Raw genomic sequence first — 19240 nt, 5'->3', positions numbered from 1 at the left:
TTACCCCTTAACATTTACATCTCATTAACTACCTCCTACAATATTCTTCGTGAGCTTAACACCTAATTAGGCCCGCTCTCTAAGTCGTAGAGCAGCAAATAGGGCAGCAAGCAGGGCAGCAAGCAGAAATACCATCACCATGGGGCTGCTCGTTCATCTAGGCCTACGCCGTTCCAGCAAATGGGAGCGTCCGACTATACTAGATTGGCTCCTAGAGGCACCCCTTCAGGGGCTCATCTTCCATATATACCACATAATCTTATGGCTACGCAGCAACCGAACTAGGCCGCCACGGGGAAAGCATCCCATCAAGATTGTATGCTTATCAGATACGCACGAGTCTATCGTTCAAACCGTTCCTAATGGTGACTTATTAATCCATTGTGGTGACCTGGTGAATGACGGTAAAGCCGCCTCCATTCAAAGGCAGATCGACTGGCTGGCCTCTTTACCGCACCAACACAAGATTGTTGTCTGTGGTAACCACGATAGTTGGTTCGATATTAACTCTAGGACGGAGGAAGACAAGCTCAATGGTAATTCTGTTGATATGAGAACAATACATTATCTTGAGCATAAATCCGTCACCCTTGACTTTCAGGATGGACGCAAATTGAATATCTATGGTGCCCCTGATATCCCCGAGTGCGGTGGGCCTGATAATGCGTATGTATAAGCCAACCCCCTTTTATGATATCTGGACATGACTCCTGAACATAATTACTCTTATAGATTTCAATACACATCATATCAGAACCCGTGGGAAGATGCTGTACCTATGGATACAGATATTCTTGTAACGCATACTCCGCCAGTAAGTGTACACTCTTTCAACTTCGGCCAACCGCATCTAAAACATCTCACTTTAGAAACATCATCTGGATCTATCTCTTGGTTGTCCTCATCTGCTTCGAGAAATATGGCGGAAGAAGCCCAAAGTGCACATGTTTGGCCATATCCACTGCGGCCGGGGGTTGCAGCACGTGTTCTGGGATGAGTGTCAAGAGCAGTACGAGAGAGCCATGTCCCGTCCGAAGCCAGGGCTTTTCTACAACGTGCTTGACTACCGAGCCTGGATAGATGTATATCGAGTGCTATATTACGGCATAATCAGCATTTTATGGCACTGGCTATTCCTCGGCGGAGACGCAAACCGGAGCATCCTGATCAATGCTGGTATGCAGAACGGAAATTCGGGGAAATTGACTAAAAAAGCCCCTATAACGATCACAATTTGAGACCATAGGAAAGCTGCGCGGAGGCTTATTGGTAAGGAATAGCACCCAGGTGGTAATTAAACCCTTGTCCTAAGTTAGCAAGCGGGTTTATACCACAGGGGCTCGATGCCGTCATACCCGGGTCAAGGGCAGACATATTGGCTTAATAACGGAATACCGTGCCGGTTTGGATATAGGTTGAAAAGTTGAAAGCGACATTTCGTGAATACCGAAATAGAGGACGAAGATATCATATTTGATGGTTCAAGAAAAGTGTTTACTGGGTATTGACACGGGCTAGCTGGTAACTGAACATAGCATAAAAGCTTACAACCCGAATCCTACTTCTAGAAATTCGTCATCGTCATCATGCTGCCGTGCTGCAGTCTCTAGATATAAACCGAATCACGCCAACCCTCCCCCGATTCCATGAACTCCACACCATATACGTTATACAAGAGAGACCAAGGAAAGGAAATGTAGACAACCGACCGACCCGAAGAAATGAAATAGTATAAAGAAAGAGAACATATAAAGTAGGTAGACATCATCATAAGATAAGCATAATCCCAAACAGACCAAACCACGCCACCACGCCCCAGCCAACCATTTGTACCGCGCTCAGGGTCTCACTGCGAGGAGGGGCCGCAGCTACGAGGGGCTTTACGTTACTGCTACTAGGTCGAGGACTAGGTGGAGGCGGAGGAGTGAAAGTAGCCATCGCCACGGCTGCGGTCGTCCCGTTCGCGAGACCAGCCCCGTTGCTAATGAAAGGAATGACAGTCTGCACGGCCGTAGCGGTAACGACGACCTTGGAGGTATACACAGCTATTGGCATGGTCAACGTCACGGTACTCTCGCCGTGCGGACCGCATGCTTGACATGTCGCCTTGTACATTTTCATGGGTATGGCGGCGAGCGCTGCTGGGGGAGGGACCTTGGCCGTCGGGTAGGCTGGCTCGGGGTGGGATTTGGTGCAGGTGCATTGTGCGTATGTTACTGTCGTGTGGTATTCTACTTCTACCAGTTTTGCTGGGTTTGAGGCACATACGGTTGTGTATGTTATAGTTACGTCGGATGTTACCGTCGGGTTATGTGCTGGTTTTACTGATGGGTGATAGTGGCTGCCGCCCATTGCGGGTGCGGCCGGGGGCGCGGGTTGGTTGGATAGGTTTCCGTAGACTGTGAGTAATATATCGTCCATAGAGGTACTGTGGTGAGGTTGAGATGACGATGCGGAGGAATTTGTTGGGAGAGAGTGGCTGGGCGATCCTCGTGTCGAAGCTGAGTCGATGAGACCGCCGCAGATTTCGTGTCCGTTTCCAGGACACGGCGTATTGCACCGCTCATTCTCGACTCTGCTTGCTTCTCTAAGTGTATTGGCGCAGTAGCACGTGCTATGATGCCGGTTAGTATAACTGATGACTAGTAGGTTACTTGACGTGTACTTACTCGCCCTGCACACCAGCATACTTGTGTCCAGCACAAGCAGACACGCAGGCTTTTTTGTCCATATCTGCCGCCGACCTAACCTGCGCGAATTCCTCGTAGTTCCCATGGGGCCGGAAACACCCGAGAAGAGTGTGGTCGTTAATGTCCCTTGGATGTATCGCGGCGCCGCCAGTCTCGGTAGGTTTTATTGTGGATAACGTGATGGTGCGGGTATGAGTTGGAACTACGCCGGTTGGAGCCTCTGTTACGCTAGATGGTGATGAAATACTCGAGGATGTGGCGTTGGCGGAAAGGGGCGCTATCGTCATATCTGACAACGGTCCCATTTGATAGACGTCGATGAAATTGATATCCCAGTAACTTCCATTAAAATTAGTTGCTAAACGGCACTCCTTAGTTTATACGATTACTTACGCGCTTTGGAAACTATCAGGATTCCCAGCAACGAATTCCTCACACGTAGGGGCGAGGCGGTTGCACTGGTCAGCTTTACCCCAGATTTTGCCTGCATAATCGCCACAGAAGTTCTGTCACCTCGTATGAGTACATTGTAGCCCTACCAGTGATATAAACTCACTATATTTAATACGAGGCTCATGTTGAAGAAGTATTCGTCAGGACTGCAAGAAGAGCCGCCGAAAACGGCCTGTGGTGGTCCCCAGGTCGAAGGATCAGGTCCTAGGACGTGAGCGTACACGATGTTATCGGGGATCGTAGAGCGTGGGAAATGCCATAATTTCAGGTCTTCAGAATCCCACTCTAGAGCGTACACGCCACCGCCTTCGGCGTTAAAAGCGTCGCCATATGAAGTAGTGTCGGATGGAGGGGATACAGTCTCGCAGCCAATGTTATCAAGCTAAGTGCCATATATCAGCTACGTCCTGAAATGGTCATCACACTTAACTTACGGTTGGCGAGCAGTTTGCTCGACCTTGCTTCCCAGTGAAACCAGCACTAGGAGATTTGCATCCTGTAGTTCTGCTTCACTTAGCAGGGCTTCGCGGCTTGTAGACAAATATACTTACGTATGAGCAGAGTATAGGTTTCGTTGGGCGGTGTTGGCGCCATCTATGATGTCCAGTTCACCTCCTGAAGGCCATTCCGCTCCGTTATCTTGGTTATTGAAAGCCCAAACTAACGAACATGTCAGATCAAACTACGATAAGTGGGATAATCAGAACAAACATGAAGGCCAAGTGCCGCATGTCGACGCTGGCATATGATATATATCCGCGATAAAAAGACCATGAGTAAACGCATCATCACTCGTTAGCCGTACGCTGGGCCGCCCCTTATCGCTAGTCGAATACGTATTGTTTGAGTCAACGCCGAGTCTCACGCTATTGGAATCGCTCTCAATAGAAACTAGGTTCTTAGCTAAAGCGTCCTCTTTACTTTGGTAACTATTATAAGACAGTTAGATATATAGGCCAACGTTATTTAATAATAGTTGAATAGTGATGCATACTCAACAAAGCCATGGCTGGGATCGTTCCCGGTAAAGAAACTGAAGCTATCAAGCAGCCCCTGGCCGGCATAATGCGTAGTGAGTGAATATCCCGTTGCCATTACGGTGACTAGCCCAAATGAATGTCCAAAATGACGAATAAAGTAAAGGAGCGACTTAAAGGCTTAGAAAAGAGCGAAGTAAGAAGAGAAGTTGAGGGTAAAAGAGTGACTAAGCTTGTTAGCAGAGAAAAGAATGAATTGTAAGAAACGACCTGGCCTGGGATTAGAAGACCAAACTGAAGGACTTTTAAGCCCGTATTTGAAGCAAACTGTTGATATGGTCATGATCGCGGTTTTGGTGGAATGTCTATACTCTATACAAAGACGCGGTAGTGGGATGGAGAATGCTAATAAGACCTGAAGTTGCAGTGGAAGCTCTAGCTAACGTGGGTAAGACATGGGTGCTCTAGCAACGCGGAGAAAGTCTCAGGTTCAGCTAAGATGCTGACTTGTTCGTGAAGATATCTCGTCATCTTTATCAAGTCTTTAGTATATTATATAGAGGTTAAATGATTAGTAGTCTCTTGAAGATTGCAATATCGACTTCGATATATGAGAAAATAGAGGATTGATTAAAACCAGCCTTAAAGCATAATATTTTTTAAATATGTTCAACTGATTTAATACCTTTTATGTATAGGTAAATATGCTTCCCACACGTCAAGCGCGGATCTCCATTCCATTCCTTATATCACCTAACAGAACATAGGTGGATAATAAGGCGTTTAGAATACCATAATGCCATTGCATAGCCTTTTCATCTAATCAAGACTGACTAATTTTGATTCTTAGGTCTTTACTGTTTGTTTCCAAGGGAGGGGATCGGAAAGCAAACTTGTCAAGTTGCTTGAGTTTTGTTTGGCACTTGGCACTTAACTAGCACTGATAGATCCGAGTATTGGCTAGCAAACGCGCAACTGCTAGCCAGATCTTCAATATGTAGATCTGGCTCGTGTAATACTATTTATCCAATCATCTCATCAAACATCTAGGTCGTATCGTTCTAGAAGATTTCGAAATCATATGAAGCAGCAAGTAAGCGTTACGCAGCAGCGATGATGTAATGAGATGTAGGATTGGATCCAATGCGAAAAATCTAATGCGAAATACGCTTTGCATGTGAAAATGGAAATCAAGAAGATGTGGCTCGGTCATTTGACAATTGATCTTGTGAGATGAGGCTAAGCCACAAGACAAATTCCCGCAAGTCGCGGTTAAAGCGTTAATAAGTTGGGTACTATGTACATAAGTCTGGGGAACTAGAGATGCATAGATTTGATTTACCTCGGCATCGGGGATCTGGCAGCCGAAGCAATCCACTTGCACAGCCAATTTCCACATGCGGCTGTAGCTTACGTCCTTCCGGACATACTGCCGACGCCATTTTGTTAAGGTTCGCGGTTGAAGAAGCTACGGTCTATCGGCTAACCTCTGGCAAGTACGAAGTTTAGGGTATCCTTAACCCGCCAGCCCGCCTTTAATTCCCTTAATTCCCTTAATTAACAAGACTCCATTGACCGGTGCCCCGTTCAAGGAAAATAGCCTAGGTTCCACACTTACATACAAGGACACCATACCCGTACCGCATCATACCGCGGTTCCTTTGATTACCATAGTATCCACGAGACAGCTTACGGGCTTGTTGGTCATTGCTTTCTTTTTTCCTTTTTCTTTTCGTATTTTACTCTGTATTCAGAGACAACACCTTTGGTAATGTTGAGTTCGTTAGCAAAGAGTCGGGCACAGGCTACCGCTCTGAGAATACCCGTAATAAGACAAGCTATAACACCTAAGGTGCGTACTCTGAATCCCCATCTTGAATATCGAGTAATAGCCCAAAGCGCAAAGCTAACATTTATCGACTATAAAGAGTATATTAATGGCGCCGGCAGCGAGACGGAGCAACAGCTCCCTTCCCGCAGGTTAGTTCTATGAGCGCAAGAGAGAGGCAACTCGGCTTTTCATAATCGCTAATAAAACGATATAGGGTATGTAGAGGACAAGTCAAAAGGCGCAATGCTTCGATTCCAAGAATCGCTTCCCCGACTACCAGTCCCGACCCTCGAAGAGACAGCCGCCCGCTACGTGAAGAGCTTACATCCCTTGTTAAGCCCCGTCGAATATGCCGCAAGTAAGAAGGCTGTCGACGAATTCATAAAACCTGGGGGTGTAGGACAGAAGCTACAGGAGAAACTGATCGCGCGGCGTGAAAACCCGAATATCAAGAACTGGTTATACGAGTGGTGGAACGACGTAGCGTACCTAAGTTATCGAGACCCTGTTGTTCCCTATGTCAGCTACTTCTACTCTCACCGAGATGACCGACGGCGGAGAAACCCCGCAAAGCGCGCTGCGGCCCTGACTACCGCCGCGCTCGAATTCAAGAAGCAAGTCGACACCGGCTCGCTCGAGCCCGAATATATGAAGAAGCTGCCGATTTGTATGGACAGCTACAAGTGGATGTTCAACACCAGCCGCGTACCAGCTAAACCCGCCGATCACCCGGTCAAATACGACCCCAAGGACCATAAGCACATTATTGTCATCCGGAAGAACCAATTCTTCAAGGTCGCTCACGAAGTCGATGGAAAGCAGCTCAACACTTCTGAGCTTGAGTCGCAATTTGCTCGCATCTACGACCTTGCAAAGGGCGCCCCTGCAGTGGGAGCTCTTACTTCTGAGAACAGGGATGTTTGGACGGACGCGCGCAAGGTGTTGCTAGATGCTTCGCCTAAGAATAAGGCAGCCATTGAAGCCATTGAATCGGCCTCTTTTGTTGTGTGCTTAGACGATGCTTCGCCAGTTACTCTCGAGGAGCGCGCACACCAATATTGGCACGGTGACGGCCAGAACCGATGGTATGACAAGCCCCTACAGTTCATTGTGAACGACAACGGTACGTCTGGTTTCCTGGGCGAGCACAGCATGATGGACGGTACACCTACACACCGTCTAAATGATTATGTCAACGATGTCATCTTCGGTAACAAGCTCGACTTCAGCAACCCGTCAGTGCGATCCAACCTACCCGAGCCAACTCCGGTCAACTTCGAAGTCACCAAGGACGTGCAAGCAGAGATCGACCGCGCGGTCCGGGACTTCAATGAGGTCATCGGAAAGCACGAGCTCGCGGTCCAGGCCTACCAAGCCTACGGCAAGGGCCTGATCAAGAAGTTCAAGTGCTCGCCCGACGCGTACGTGCAGATGGTAATCCAGCTGGCGTACCACAAGATGTACGGCAAGAACCGACCAACGTACGAGTCTGCCGCGACCCGGCGTTTCCAGCAGGGGCGCACAGAGACATGTCGCACCGTCTCAGACGAGAGCGTCGCTTTCTGCAACGCCATGGCCGACTCCGAGGTTTCTGAGAAGGACCGCGCGGACCTGTTCCGCAAGGCCGTCGCTGCGCATATCGAGTACATCGGCGCCGCGTCCGACGGCAAGGGCGTCGATCGCCACCTCTTCGGTCTTAAGAAGTTGCTCGAGCCTGGCGAGGATCTCCCTGCTATTTACAAGGACCCGGCTTACGGCTACAGCAGCTCCTGGTACTTGTCTACCAGCCAGCTTAGTTCCGAGTTCTTTAATGGTTATGGCTGGAGCCAGGTCATTGATGATGGGTTCGGAATTGCGTATATGATTAATGAGAACAGGTGAGTCTTTTTTCTTTTTTTCCTTTTTTCTTTTTTTTCGAGGTGCCCCTTCTTTTCCAAAGCTGCCATATATGCAAGAGACAAAAATGCTAATGTACTCTAACAGTCTCAACTTCAACATCGTGTCCAAGGGCCTCGGCAGCAATAAGATGAGCTACTACATCAACGAAGCCGCTAACGACCTCCGCGACTTATTACTCCCTACCATCGAGCCGCCCAAGGCCAAGCTGTAAGGAACAGGCCCTTTTCTGCATGCGTTTTTATGTATGTCGTTAGCGAGAGAAATGGAGGGTATATGTATCTCTCCCCCTTTGTATTCGGTATATACCGTCGCGTGACTTGTTGGCGCATTGAGCGCTTCTCCCCAACAGTTTTGGTTTCGCTAGGTTTCTAGAGCATCGGACCGGTGTTGGTGGATATTCTATATGTACCTACATAGAAGCTTAGATAGGTAGGTACCTAGGTAGCTATAGTGGCTACATGTAGCTTTGTCGGATAAATCAAGAGTTTAAGAAGACAAGTCATACAATCGCATGGCCTATTTCAGTTCCGTTTAAAGATATGAGAATATTTCTAGTTATGAATGCTTCACCTAAATACGATATGCTGTCTAGGCGATACAGTAGACACTGTAGGCACCTAGAGGTCGCGAGCACGCCCGGGTATATCCTGGCTTTACACTACTTTAATTTCTTCAACGGCTCTCTCAACCCCCGGGTAGAACGTGCTTTCAAACGTATCTGGCCTTACATATAAACGAGCTGCACAATTCAATCCAACTTCCACAGTCGCCCATGACCTAAGTGTGTATGTATGTATGTATATATATATATATATATACACATGGTACAAAACCCTACAACCCCTTAACCAGCGTGGTCGACGATCTCATTAACCATGTCGCCCTTCGCCTCATCGTAATACGAGCAGATCTGGCCAGGGAGGGGAATCTCCTTGTAATCGTCATCGGGGCCGGCGACGATGTTGATGTTGATGCCGGAGGACTTGGAGGAGAAGACGCGGGTGGAAGAACTCTCCTTGCTGAGGTAGATCTGGGCGCCGTCAACCTGGTCGAGCAGGACAGTGGGTAGGGTGCCGAGGACCTGGAGAGCGAAGTTGGACGACTTGACCACGTCGACGGTCGATACGAGAGAGTCGATCACGATGCTAAGTCGCTGCGTGTTCTCAACTGTAATCGCGTTTGCTTTGCCCTTTATAATGATGGTCGTCTGGTTGCATCGGCTGATTAGGATCGAGTGCGACATCTCGGCCTCGATCTCGATCGGCTCGGGGTGCTTCTCGAAGTTTTCCTGGTGGCTATTAGTTTCTGCATCACTCAAGAGTAAATGAGCCTAGGAGAAGAGGTAAAGGGAGACGCATACGATTAACCATTTGTTGCCATCAAGCTCCTTCTTGGGAGGCTTCTTGAGGCGCATGCTCTCGGGCTTCGGCTTCTTCCCGGGCGCTGGACTCTTGCCCCTGGCAGAGGAATCCGAGACGGTCGAGCTTGCCCTGAGCCCCGGGTTCTTATGTGTCATTTCTGACCTGTCGACCTTCCTTAGGCCTTTGGTCACGTTCTCACCCTTATTTAATTCACTAAACACTGCGCCCATCCCTTCTGGCTTGGAGGCCGCGGGTTGATCCTTGATCTGAAGAACAGGCGGCGGACCCGGGGGTGGCGGCGGCGGCGGCAGGGCACCACCTGCAGCTGGGGGAGGAGGGGGCGGCAGGGCTGCAGCACCAGTCGCCGGAGCGGACTCTAGTGACCCCGCGACCTCGGATGCGGGCTGTCCGGACGGGTTCCAGGGGATACCGTTGGGAAAGTATTGCTTAATGTAGTCGGCAAGATCACGGAATACTTGATAGAAGGACTGGATCCATTCAACCTGGTCGGCGTCCCTGAAACTTGGGTTAGCACTAGCTTTATGCTTAGGTAGATATAGCTTAGATATAGCCAATCTCTTACTTCTCCTTGTGCTCCTTCAGCACTCGGTTTCCAAAGAATTGCGCCGATCCCAAAGACTCCTCGACATGCTTGAACGGCTTGTTTTCGACTGTGACCCAAGCCAGTACCATAATACCCTCCGAGACAGCGCTTAGCTGGGAGAAAACGGCAGAACCGCGGTTAGACTCTTTAATGCTACCGACGGCCATGAGCGCCTCGTTGATTGGCTTGAGCAGCTCTTGGTAGACGACCATTTCTGATCCCGTTATGTCGGGCTTCTTAGCCTTGGTAGATATCAGCAGGAACCGGCGCTGCTGCTTGAACCCCTCCAACACCTTAGAAGCCTGTTCAGCGATCAAGCCGCCTAACTTGTTGCTAGCCTTAACATATTTATCAACCGACTGATCGATGAAAGCATCGAATTCCTCAATAGACTCGGGTAAAGGTTCTTGAGGCACTTGCACGGGTGCAGGAGGGGCCGGCGCGGAAACAGCCTGCTGTGGCGTAGGCCGCGTAGGGCTCGACGTGTTAGACGGAGTTGCGACGGTAGCTGTGAGGTCGGGGACAGCTTGAGGTAGCTCTACTGTCGACGAAGCAATATCCTCCAGGCGAGTAGTAGCAGCTTCTAGCCTAGGCATAAGAGTTAGAATATCAGTTGATCTCAGCTGCGGATGGAGTAGGTATAAGAGCCGAGATGCTGAGGATGCATAACGCTTGCCATAGGGGAAGGGGGAGGGGGGGGGAGGGGGTAACATGGAAAGGGATTTAGGGACAGTTTAGGCCAGCTTACCTCTTGATTAGAGTAACTAAATTATGTATGTGGTTCTGTGCCATATTGGCAGTTGCGCCTAGCTGGTAGTGACAGATGCAGCTGAAGGATATCAAAAGTTAAGACTTAACAACGTTACGACGTTTCCAAGCTTCGATTAGGGGGGAAGACAACGTTGAACTCCCGACACAAAGAGGCGCTTTAATTCGATACGGAAAGGAATGGAATAACACTTAAGTCGGACTAGCGACTATGAGTAGAGATTTATGTGCTTGTAAAATGTTGATGCCTTAAGTATGAAAGGTAGGAGAAATAATCGAGATGATGACGATGAGGCCAACGATAGAGTTTAGGAATTTCGAAATTCAGACAACCGCCAAGAAGCTGGATTGAAGCTTTACCAACAGGGATACGTACCCTTTTTTACCTTCCCTTACCAAACGCGATTGGTCTCTTATCCTAAATAGTATAGGTGGGTCTGTGCTACTGTAATGTTGATTGGCTATAGATGCATTTACCTGCAGGCATTGGTCCTACATGTATTGAAACACAAAGGCGTGTACCGAAGTACTTGCAGAATACACTGCCAAACTGCTTAGGTGTACCTAATCTATAGCTACCTCACATTGCAACTCGAATGTTGTAACTTACATCCCACCCAAAAACCAACAAATTTCATATTAAAAAACAACCGTCAAAAGTGAGGCTGCATGCAGAAGCTCAGCCTGGTCGATTATTTTCTGCCTATCAAATATTCCCTTAACTCTTGAGGCGCGAACCTTCTAAACTGTTACTCACTGCCACATTTAAGAGGGCGGTCTAGGGTTGAGGGTTCATGCACTCCAAAATCTACACCGACCGTATGATATCGTACATGACATGACATGACATCTAAACAGTCATCCGAGGAGAATTAAAATATTAAGTTTAAGACTCGAAAAAGAGAGACAGAAGGATAAGCTATGGATGACCAAAATGTGCCCAAAACTGAGGATGGCGAGACGCCTTCTCAAGAGATAGACTTCGTCACCTTAGGAATGTTTATTATAGGTACGGTACATCCCCCTTCCTTACCTACATAAGTTCGTCCCTCGAGATCAGGTACCCGTTTCTCATTGGATCCGCCCGTCGTCATCCATCGACCCGTGATCGTGAATACCAAAGCTTTGGTGGCACCTGAGGGTCGGATCGGTTGACTGCATTTGGTCCAAGTGGGATCGATCAACGGAGAGCTATGATACTACTAAACTTACTTACACTTGGGGACATGTTACTATTCGAATTCTCGAGCATATGCCATATTGATATCTTGATATCTTGATCAGTATCGGTATACTCTAAAACTAATATACTCTAACTAACGTAATTAAATCTCAAGATGAAATTGAATACCAGCCGCCGCAACCCCCGGTAAGAGACATCCTCGGCGGCGCCGGCACCTACTCCGCCCTAGGGGCACGGTTGTTCTCACCGCCACCGCTCTCAAACTCCGTAGGTTGGATCATCGACAAAGGTTCCGACTTCCCGGAAGCGCTAGAAGACCTCATATCCACCTGGGAGACCTCCGTGCTGATCAGGCCTACGCCCGAGCGTCTTACTACCCGCGGTTGGAATGGCTATGACGAGCATCAGAACCGTGCTTTCCGCTATATGACCCCCAAGAAGCGTCTGACCGCCGAGGATCTAACCCCAACTCTACTCGCCTCCCGCTCCTTTCATCTCATCTGCTCGCCGACCCGGTGCCGTGAGCTCGTGACCGAAATCCGCGCTAGGCGGAGCGGTCTGACCAGCGCAGATGGTGGCCCATTACCCAGGCCTATCTTCATCTGGGAGCCCGTACCGGATCTGTGTACTCCGGACGAGCTGCTAAATTGTACTAATACCCTCCCTCTTATCGACGTTATTAGCCCAAACCACTCTGAGCTAGCCGGTTTCATGGGCGACTCGGGGCTAGACCCGGACACGGGTGAGATCAGCACGAAAGCCATCGAGCGGGCCTGCGAGCAGCTGCTAGGTTCTATGCCGCTGCAGTCCTTCGCCATCGTAGTCCGCGCCGGCGAGAAGGGTTGTTACCTAGCGCGGAACGGCGGGCGAAAGCGCAAAGTACCCGGCAAGCAGCCGAAGCGCAAGAAGCCTTCCGCCTTGCTACATGGCGGCTTACAACCGGACACGGATATGGAAGCGCTATTCGCAGGGCTCCTGCAGGACCCTGAGGGCATGGTCTCCCGCGAGGAGATCGAAGTCGACCCAGGTGTAGAGCGCTGGCTCCCCGCATACCATACCGGCTCGCCCGACCGCGTCGTCGACCCTACAGGTGGCGGAAATACCTTCCTCGGCGCCCTAGCCGTCGCCTTGGCAAGGGGGAAGAGCCTCGAAGAGGCAGCCGCATGGGGCAGCGTCGCAGCTAGCTTTGCCATCGAGCAAGTCGGCACACCAACGCTAGGCAAAATCAAAGACAGGAACGAGGACGGAAAACAAGGCGGCGAAACCTGGAACGGAGTCCGTGTCGACGATAGGTTCGAAGAATTCAAGGATAGGCTGGCTTTTACTAGCTAACTAGCGTGACGAAATACCAAAAAAAGAAAACCGGAAGGAGAGGAAAAGAGAGAGTGCATGGATGTATAGATGGGTGGGTACCTAAGGTTAGATGAATTCAAGGATATGATATTTATCTTGCGGAGACGCGGAGGGTAATAAAAAAACGAGAGCGGGTGCGGCTTGGTATAGATCATCAGTCAATTAATCAATCACGTCAGGGGGCCTGGTAACGGGGACGGTGGTTTTTTTTTCTTCTTTTTTTCTGGTTACGGCTTTTTACCTGTCTAGAGTGGCGACGAATTCTTATACTACCAGGTTGATTAGACTAGAAATGAGTACCTATACAATATTCTAAGCATTTGAACCTTTTAGCATAGTCGTGTTAACCTTTTAGCATAGTCGTGTTAAAAGTCGATGGCCGAGTTATCAGACAAAACATTTATTAGGTCGCTTATTTAGAAATCTTGACTCTTAAGAATCTCTCTAACATAGGTCACGCTGAATTCGCAAGATAATAAGTAAGAGGTAGATAATCGAGTTTCATTACTATGCGTACCATGCCAATCGCTCTATAACGTCTAGGTCGTGGGCTGGCAAAGCCGTTTGTATTCATAACAGCCCTTTTACCATCCGATCGACCGTCTCCTATACAGGTCTCAGCGCCAGCTTGATAGCGACACCACCAGGCCTCCCAAGACCCGCCAACCCCGTCGATAGTGTAGAGGCCGAGCCCAGCTTTTTCTTTCCCCACTTGTGATATGTGAAGTTCCCACTACCTTTTCTAACTACTGTCATTTACTTGGGTAGATCGCTTAACTGTTCAAGTAGTTACGAATAGCACCCTGGAGTCTGGTAGCGCCTTCGCCTAGCGCGCTTGTAAGGTTATCCAGATCGTCGCCAGCGGTGATACCGAATTTGCGGACGAAATCCTTGGCGGCCGTTTCGAGGTCGCCGTAGTCATCCGCAGGATCTTCATCCTCGGGTCGACCAAAGTACGCGTTGGAGGAAATAGCGGTGGCACCTTCGAATCCTTGTAGGCGCGTCTTTGCCTCGGCCTGGGCGTTGGGATCGAAAGAACCCTTTCCGAAGAATTCGTCCGAGGAAATTCCTTTTTGGTTACCAAATTTGTTACGGGCGTAGCGCTCGTCATCATCTAGTATACCATTTAGTACATATTGCTAAACAGTGGACACGATTGTAAAAATAATAGAACCTACCTTCGGTAGTTGCTTTAACCGGTCCAACTGAGCCGAATCCGCCGGCGTTCTTCTTGGGCGCGGCGCTGGCAGCGGCTTTGCCACCACCAACTTGTCCAAAGCCTAATCTTCCTAGGCCCATGCCTAACCTCTCAACCTCGGCTGCTGACTTCTCGCGAGAGTGACCGGATCCGTATCCACGCGGATTCACTGGCGTGGGCGAGATAACATTGGAAGCTTCGGTCTTAGATGTAGTGGTCTGCTTCGCCTCGGCTTCTTCGGCTTCCGGATCGTAGCCCAATTTCGCAATTCGCTCGGCCTCCTCCTTGGCTTTCTTCTCGGCCTCGTCGAAGTCGATGATATCTCCTGTAACCTTCTTTGCTCCAAGCTTGGCAGTAGTCTTCTTTGCGCCCAGCACATTAGCTTTGCGAGGCGCTGAGGGGTTTGTCTTGCGAAGCGCAGCAGAAGTGGTGACTCGACTAGCAGCAGGTTTGGCTTCGGATGCGGAGTCAGACTTAGATAGAGGGGACGAAGACCTGGAAATCTCCTTGCCGTTGGCACCAGCGTTGAGAAATGGGGAGGCAGTACGACCGACAACGGGCGGCGTATTAGTTCGCGAGATAGGTGGCGTAGGCCTCTTGATGGACGGCTTGTCCCATGAAGAAAAGAAGTCGTCATTTGGCTCACTAGAAGGAGTTGCACTCCCCTCGGCGCCTTCTCCAGCTACGTCAGTGACGACAACCTCTTCTGGGTACTCGAGCGCGTCTCGTGCAGCCCGCTTCTTAAGCTCCTCTTTGTACTTGGTCGCGACGTTAGACTGGTACTTGGTCTTTGGGTCCTTGCTAGCGAGTGCGGCGCTACCGCCATTTGCGCGGAAGTACTTGGTAGCGGACTCGTTACCGCCAACTTTCATAACACGTAACTGATCCCATTGCCACTCTGTATATATTATTAGCGCTGTGTGGTTATAGGAAGCGGGGCTCGAGGCTAAACTCGTGAAAGCGACGTACGATCAAGGTTGGTGGAGCGAACAAAGGAGATATGGACACCGAGATTTCGGTGGTTAGAGGAACAGTCGAGACATAAGTAAATGCCAAAGGGGACCGAGGTCCAAGTAGGGTTCTTCTGGCCGCAATCAAAGCATATCTTTGAGTGCGCGTTAGTAATTGAAAACACGTATTCATCGCGACGATAAGTGGATTATCACGCACCCTATTTGCTGACTTGGTCTTCAACTTCTCGAAGATCTTCTGCGATTGCTGCTTGGTTGCAAGCGCACTCATCTTGCTAATTAAGCCCCGTTCGGGCAGGATGCACAGTATAAGATATAGAGGTTTTGGGGTGTTGGGGCGTAGGGGAAAGACGTCGGTGTTCGTTGTTATTCGACGTGCTGAGGAAAGAAAGGGATAGGCTGGCGGTTGAAAGTCGAGAAAGTCGACGTTGAAATCAGGAGTTCGGCCAGATTTCGCCAAATGCCAACTTCAAAAGAATGGGCCCAACGGACCCACATGCTATTAAACAAAATAGAGCTAGTCTAGAATTAGAATAGTACTGAATTTCCTCCGTTCAACGGTAGCAGGGTGGGTCCGGAGGTACCGGTGTACATAACCTTCCCTGCATTCCCTGCCTTCTCCACCTTCCCCACATTACATCGCATTTGCAGAAGCTTCAACTAACTTCCATTTTGAAACTTCATTCATCGCCTCTTTTTCTCTGTCGCAAAGCTTCAAACCATCACAAGAAGCAGTCCCTTCAACAGCACAAGCACCGATGGACTTAATACCGCCGTAATGAAGCTCCCACTTCGGTCATTCGGCTCTCCCGCTATCATCCCACGATTACAACCCTCTATTGCCTGTCGCACCTACGCTACTCATCATAGCCAAGGAACCAATTCAGCTGCTTCGAAGAGGAGGGCTGTGACGCCATTCAACGACAGTGGGTTCGTGCCTTGGAGTGAGCTCTCCGCCGGTGAGAAGGCGTCGCGTGCCACGCAGCAAACCTTCAACTTCGGCCTTGTCGTAGTTGGTTTGGTTTTGACGGTATAGCTCCCGTCTATCGCATCACTTAACAGTATGCTAAGGTATTATTCATTAGGGAGGTGTTAGCTATTTCCTCTATACAGACGTATTTTCTCCTGATAGTAAAACTGCCTACTTCAACCGAGCCGTCGACCGAATCAAGAAAGATCCGGAATGCGTACGGCTGCTTGGCGATAGTAAAAAAATCATAGCACACGGCGAAGAGACTATGAATAAGTGGCGCCGCGCCCGCCCAATTGCGTATGATGCTCCCGAAGTAGAATTGTCTATTATCTTGCTAACGATAGGTACCAGGTCAACGCAGTATACGGATGCAAAAGGTAACCAGCATCTAATCATGCACTTTTATGTAAGTCTACTTCGTCAGCTATGAGCTTTAACGGTTCTGACGTCGCATAGGTGGAAGGACCGCTAAATAATGGTGTGGTGAATGTGCATCTGATAAAATATGCCAATCATCACGACTTTGAATATAAGTACTTCTGTGTTGACATCAGGGGCCATTCGAGGATTTACCTAGAGAACGCTGATTCTAAACCCGCGGGTGAAGGAACGAGGAGTTTCAAAATGTTCGGAGTGAACTGGAAATAGTATGTATTGTATATATTAACCCCCCTTACTAGCCTGATAGATATCGAAACCACTGTGCATGTAAATCGCGGCCCAAAATAACTAGGAGGTAGCCAGTCTTCCGTGCGCGCTCTTCTATGAATATTTATGTTAGACGCCCTTCATCTACTTTTAGAGCTACTTTTCTAAGTTCAAATTACTCTTCCTTTTGAATTATATATTCCAACATGGTTGCCTTTTAGACTCATTCTGTCCTCTCCTCTCCGCCTCTTCTTCCATGATGTAATGACGAAAAATCTCTTTTCTACTCTGCGTATATAATACTCTCGAAACAGCATACCTCTTGATTACTTGCTTTAGAGCTTAAATGAATGGAAAGTTTCATGATCACGAAACTAACGAGCCTACTAACAAGTTTGCAATATATCTTGCTTTATGTTAAGAGACTATATGGCACTCAGAGGAGTCAAGGAGTTTGTAATAAGACTTGGGATCATAAGTCCGAGTACCTAAAAATATAATGCAACTAACTACATAGAAATTACTATAAAACTTGCTATTTTAGCTTTCTCTTATTCAAGCTATAAATTGAATATTCATTTGTTCTTGAGTATGGAAACTTGATAGGATCAAACCCATAGGTACCAAAACTTGCTTCATCCTCATGATGTCCAATGATTTTCACGAAATATTCCTAAATCCCCCAAAATAGGGGCTGTCCCGGGTGTCTTAGTTGTCCATCTAAACATCTAATACATGCCTACACACAGGTGGGTCAGTAGTGAGTGCCTATTACTCAATGGTAAGTCCCTATTCTATTCTATTATAATAGCGCTTCATTTTTATTAGAAACAGTATTTATATTCATGTCCCAAGGACTGTTAATAATCTCACAACCCTAAATTTTAAAATAGGGGGCTTCCTTTAAGCAGCCTACTATTATTTCCTCAACTGGTAATGTCCAGAGTTCATAAAATTATTACACGATTGTTACGGTTCGTACGGGGTATTGAACAGCCGTAACAAGCTTGTGGCAGGCAGCATTAGGGCTCACCAAGAAGGGGGTGACAGTGCAAGACCGTGTCAAGGTCACTGTATCAGCGAGAGTATCGTATCAGTATAGTAATAGTAATAATCGATTAACTAGGAGAGTAAGTTCTAGCTACCTGTTTAATGACTGTGCAAATACGTTAGCATAGCTAGCGTTGTGGGGATAGTTGATGGTCCTGCAGTTATCCCCAACAATAATAGAAAGACTGTTCATATAAATAATAAAAACTGAAGGCTATACCCCCATTGAGCAAAGAAAGGTTTCCTCTTCAGACGAGCAACCACGATAGCTAGGCAGTATCCCATTCAGTTCGAAGGGGCTATGCGTATCTATCCCCGTGAATCATGACTATGAGGTGAATTCAAAGTATTACCAAGTAGAATACAAACTCAGTTGGTAGTCTTTAGGATTGATGACTAAGTAGGATTGCTTTCCGTATCTCTATTTTCTAAAGGGGCCATCGTTATTTCTTATGGGTTATAATTGAGTATAGTTATCTTAAAGTTTAGTAATAGATAAGTTGGTCTTTGTTAGATGATTGTAGATACCTTATAACAAAAAAGTTCATTGATCTAAACACTTATAAACTCTTATGCCTCCCTTAGTCAGAACTTCTTTTAGAATAACTACCAGCAATGATAAGGCAACAACGTACTTTAAATCGTGAGAGATAGTTCAATTTTAGTTTTGGTACAGGTGTGATACACTTATAACCATCCTCGAATCTTTAAGTTCGTGACGCCTATCGAATATAAGATAGTAGTGAGTCACGGGTTTACTAGCAAACACCTAGTCCAATAGAGCCTATTAATATCCATATCTTTTTCTAAGCTATGAAGTCTTCTACGTGGATGACTACCTACTCAGTTGGATTACGTAATCTGTACCCTTGCCCCTTAACAGCTAAGAGATTTGGATGCCATTGAACATACTTCCCATATCAACTTATATTAAGTAGGTATGTATCTATACATTCATGTCGATCTACGTTTTAGCCAATACTTCAAGAGTTCTCTTATCTAGCTGAGAAAACGCAGGCTACTGTTAATCCATATCTGTGATCTTACGCTAAGAAATCGTGTTATTATCAATCTTCTACAAGATGTTTGCTAGCTATGAGATATTAAAATATGAGTAACAGCTAAGAGAAATGAGTATATTTATGAGCACTACCTCATATATCGAAAGTCTTTCTGCTATGTCATTTCTAACTCTTATCGGCAGTTATATCCTAGTACCTTAGTACCTATCTAGGTACATATGGACATGTGTACTCTTACTCAACGTGACGTTATTCCATG

At 47.7% G+C, this 19240-nt stretch overlaps 7 protein-coding genes across 7 annotated transcripts; 4 read left to right on the top strand and 3 right to left on the bottom strand.

Annotated features, from left to right (window-relative positions):
• The first annotated feature begins 40 nt into the window (after positions 1-40).
• Positions 41-1503, top strand: F4817DRAFT_60522 (Metallo-dependent phosphatase). The gene is made up of 3 exons (XM_049307680.1): positions 41-666; positions 733-814; positions 870-1503. The coding sequence occupies exons 1-3, from the start codon at positions 140-142 to the stop codon at positions 1236-1238; spliced, it is 978 nt and encodes a 325-aa protein (XP_049160362.1). The 5' UTR covers positions 41-139; the 3' UTR covers positions 1239-1503.
• On the bottom strand, positions 1503-4617 carry F4817DRAFT_60526 (glycoside hydrolase family 16 protein). Its single transcript, XM_049307681.1, has 8 exons — positions 4138-4617; positions 3855-4072; positions 3695-3803; positions 3578-3647; positions 3247-3525; positions 3084-3196; positions 2670-3029; positions 1503-2614 (listed from the first exon to the last, which is right to left on the bottom strand). The coding sequence occupies exons 1-8, from the start codon at positions 4236-4238 to the stop codon at positions 1768-1770; spliced, it is 2097 nt and encodes a 698-aa protein (XP_049160361.1). The 5' UTR covers positions 4239-4617; the 3' UTR covers positions 1503-1767.
• Positions 4618-5435: 818 nt separating this feature from the next.
• On the top strand, positions 5436-8386 carry F4817DRAFT_333494 (acyltransferase ChoActase/COT/CPT). Its single transcript, XM_049302773.1, has 4 exons — positions 5436-5972; positions 6049-6100; positions 6166-7828; positions 7935-8386. Exons 1-4 carry the CDS (start codon positions 5892-5894, stop codon positions 8059-8061), a joined length of 1923 nt encoding a protein of 640 aa, XP_049160360.1. The 5' UTR covers positions 5436-5891; the 3' UTR covers positions 8062-8386.
• Positions 8387-8645: 259 nt separating this feature from the next.
• F4817DRAFT_333492 (adenylate cyclase associated N terminal-domain-containing protein) lies at positions 8646-10942 on the bottom strand. Its single transcript, XM_049302772.1, has 4 exons — positions 10564-10942; positions 9795-10403; positions 9211-9727; positions 8646-9138 (listed from the first exon to the last, which is right to left on the bottom strand). Exons 1-4 carry the CDS (start codon positions 10605-10607, stop codon positions 8695-8697), a joined length of 1614 nt encoding a protein of 537 aa, XP_049160359.1. The 5' UTR covers positions 10608-10942; the 3' UTR covers positions 8646-8694.
• A 192-nt stretch (positions 10943-11134) lies between these two features.
• F4817DRAFT_60464 (Ribokinase-like protein) lies at positions 11135-13522 on the top strand. The gene is made up of 2 exons (XM_049307679.1): positions 11135-11592; positions 11921-13522. The coding sequence occupies exons 1-2, from the start codon at positions 11505-11507 to the stop codon at positions 13096-13098; spliced, it is 1266 nt and encodes a 421-aa protein (XP_049160358.1). The 5' UTR covers positions 11135-11504; the 3' UTR covers positions 13099-13522.
• A 39-nt stretch (positions 13523-13561) lies between these two features.
• On the bottom strand, positions 13562-15815 carry F4817DRAFT_333489 (GTPase-activating protein ZNF289). Its single transcript, XM_049302771.1, has 4 exons — positions 15488-15815; positions 15287-15422; positions 14298-15215; positions 13562-14233 (listed from the first exon to the last, which is right to left on the bottom strand). The coding sequence occupies exons 1-4, from the start codon at positions 15557-15559 to the stop codon at positions 13893-13895; spliced, it is 1467 nt and encodes a 488-aa protein (XP_049160357.1). The 5' UTR covers positions 15560-15815; the 3' UTR covers positions 13562-13892.
• A 120-nt stretch (positions 15816-15935) lies between these two features.
• Positions 15936-17075, top strand: F4817DRAFT_333488 (mitochondrial import inner membrane translocase subunit TIM21). The gene is made up of 4 exons (XM_049302770.1): positions 15936-16318; positions 16374-16558; positions 16613-16667; positions 16718-17075. Exons 1-4 carry the CDS (start codon positions 16067-16069, stop codon positions 16907-16909), a joined length of 684 nt encoding a protein of 227 aa, XP_049160356.1. The 5' UTR covers positions 15936-16066; the 3' UTR covers positions 16910-17075.
• Positions 17076-19240: the final 2165 nt, after the last annotated feature.

Source organism: Daldinia loculata (assembly GCF_022478755.1).
Source record: "Daldinia loculata strain CBS 113971 unplaced genomic scaffold F4817scaffold_16, whole genome shotgun sequence".
In the NCBI taxonomy this organism is placed as follows: Eukaryota; Fungi; Ascomycota; class Sordariomycetes; order Xylariales; family Hypoxylaceae; genus Daldinia; species Daldinia loculata.
Note: the sequence above shows the minus strand (reverse complement) of the source record. Positions and strands in the feature narration are given on the sequence as shown.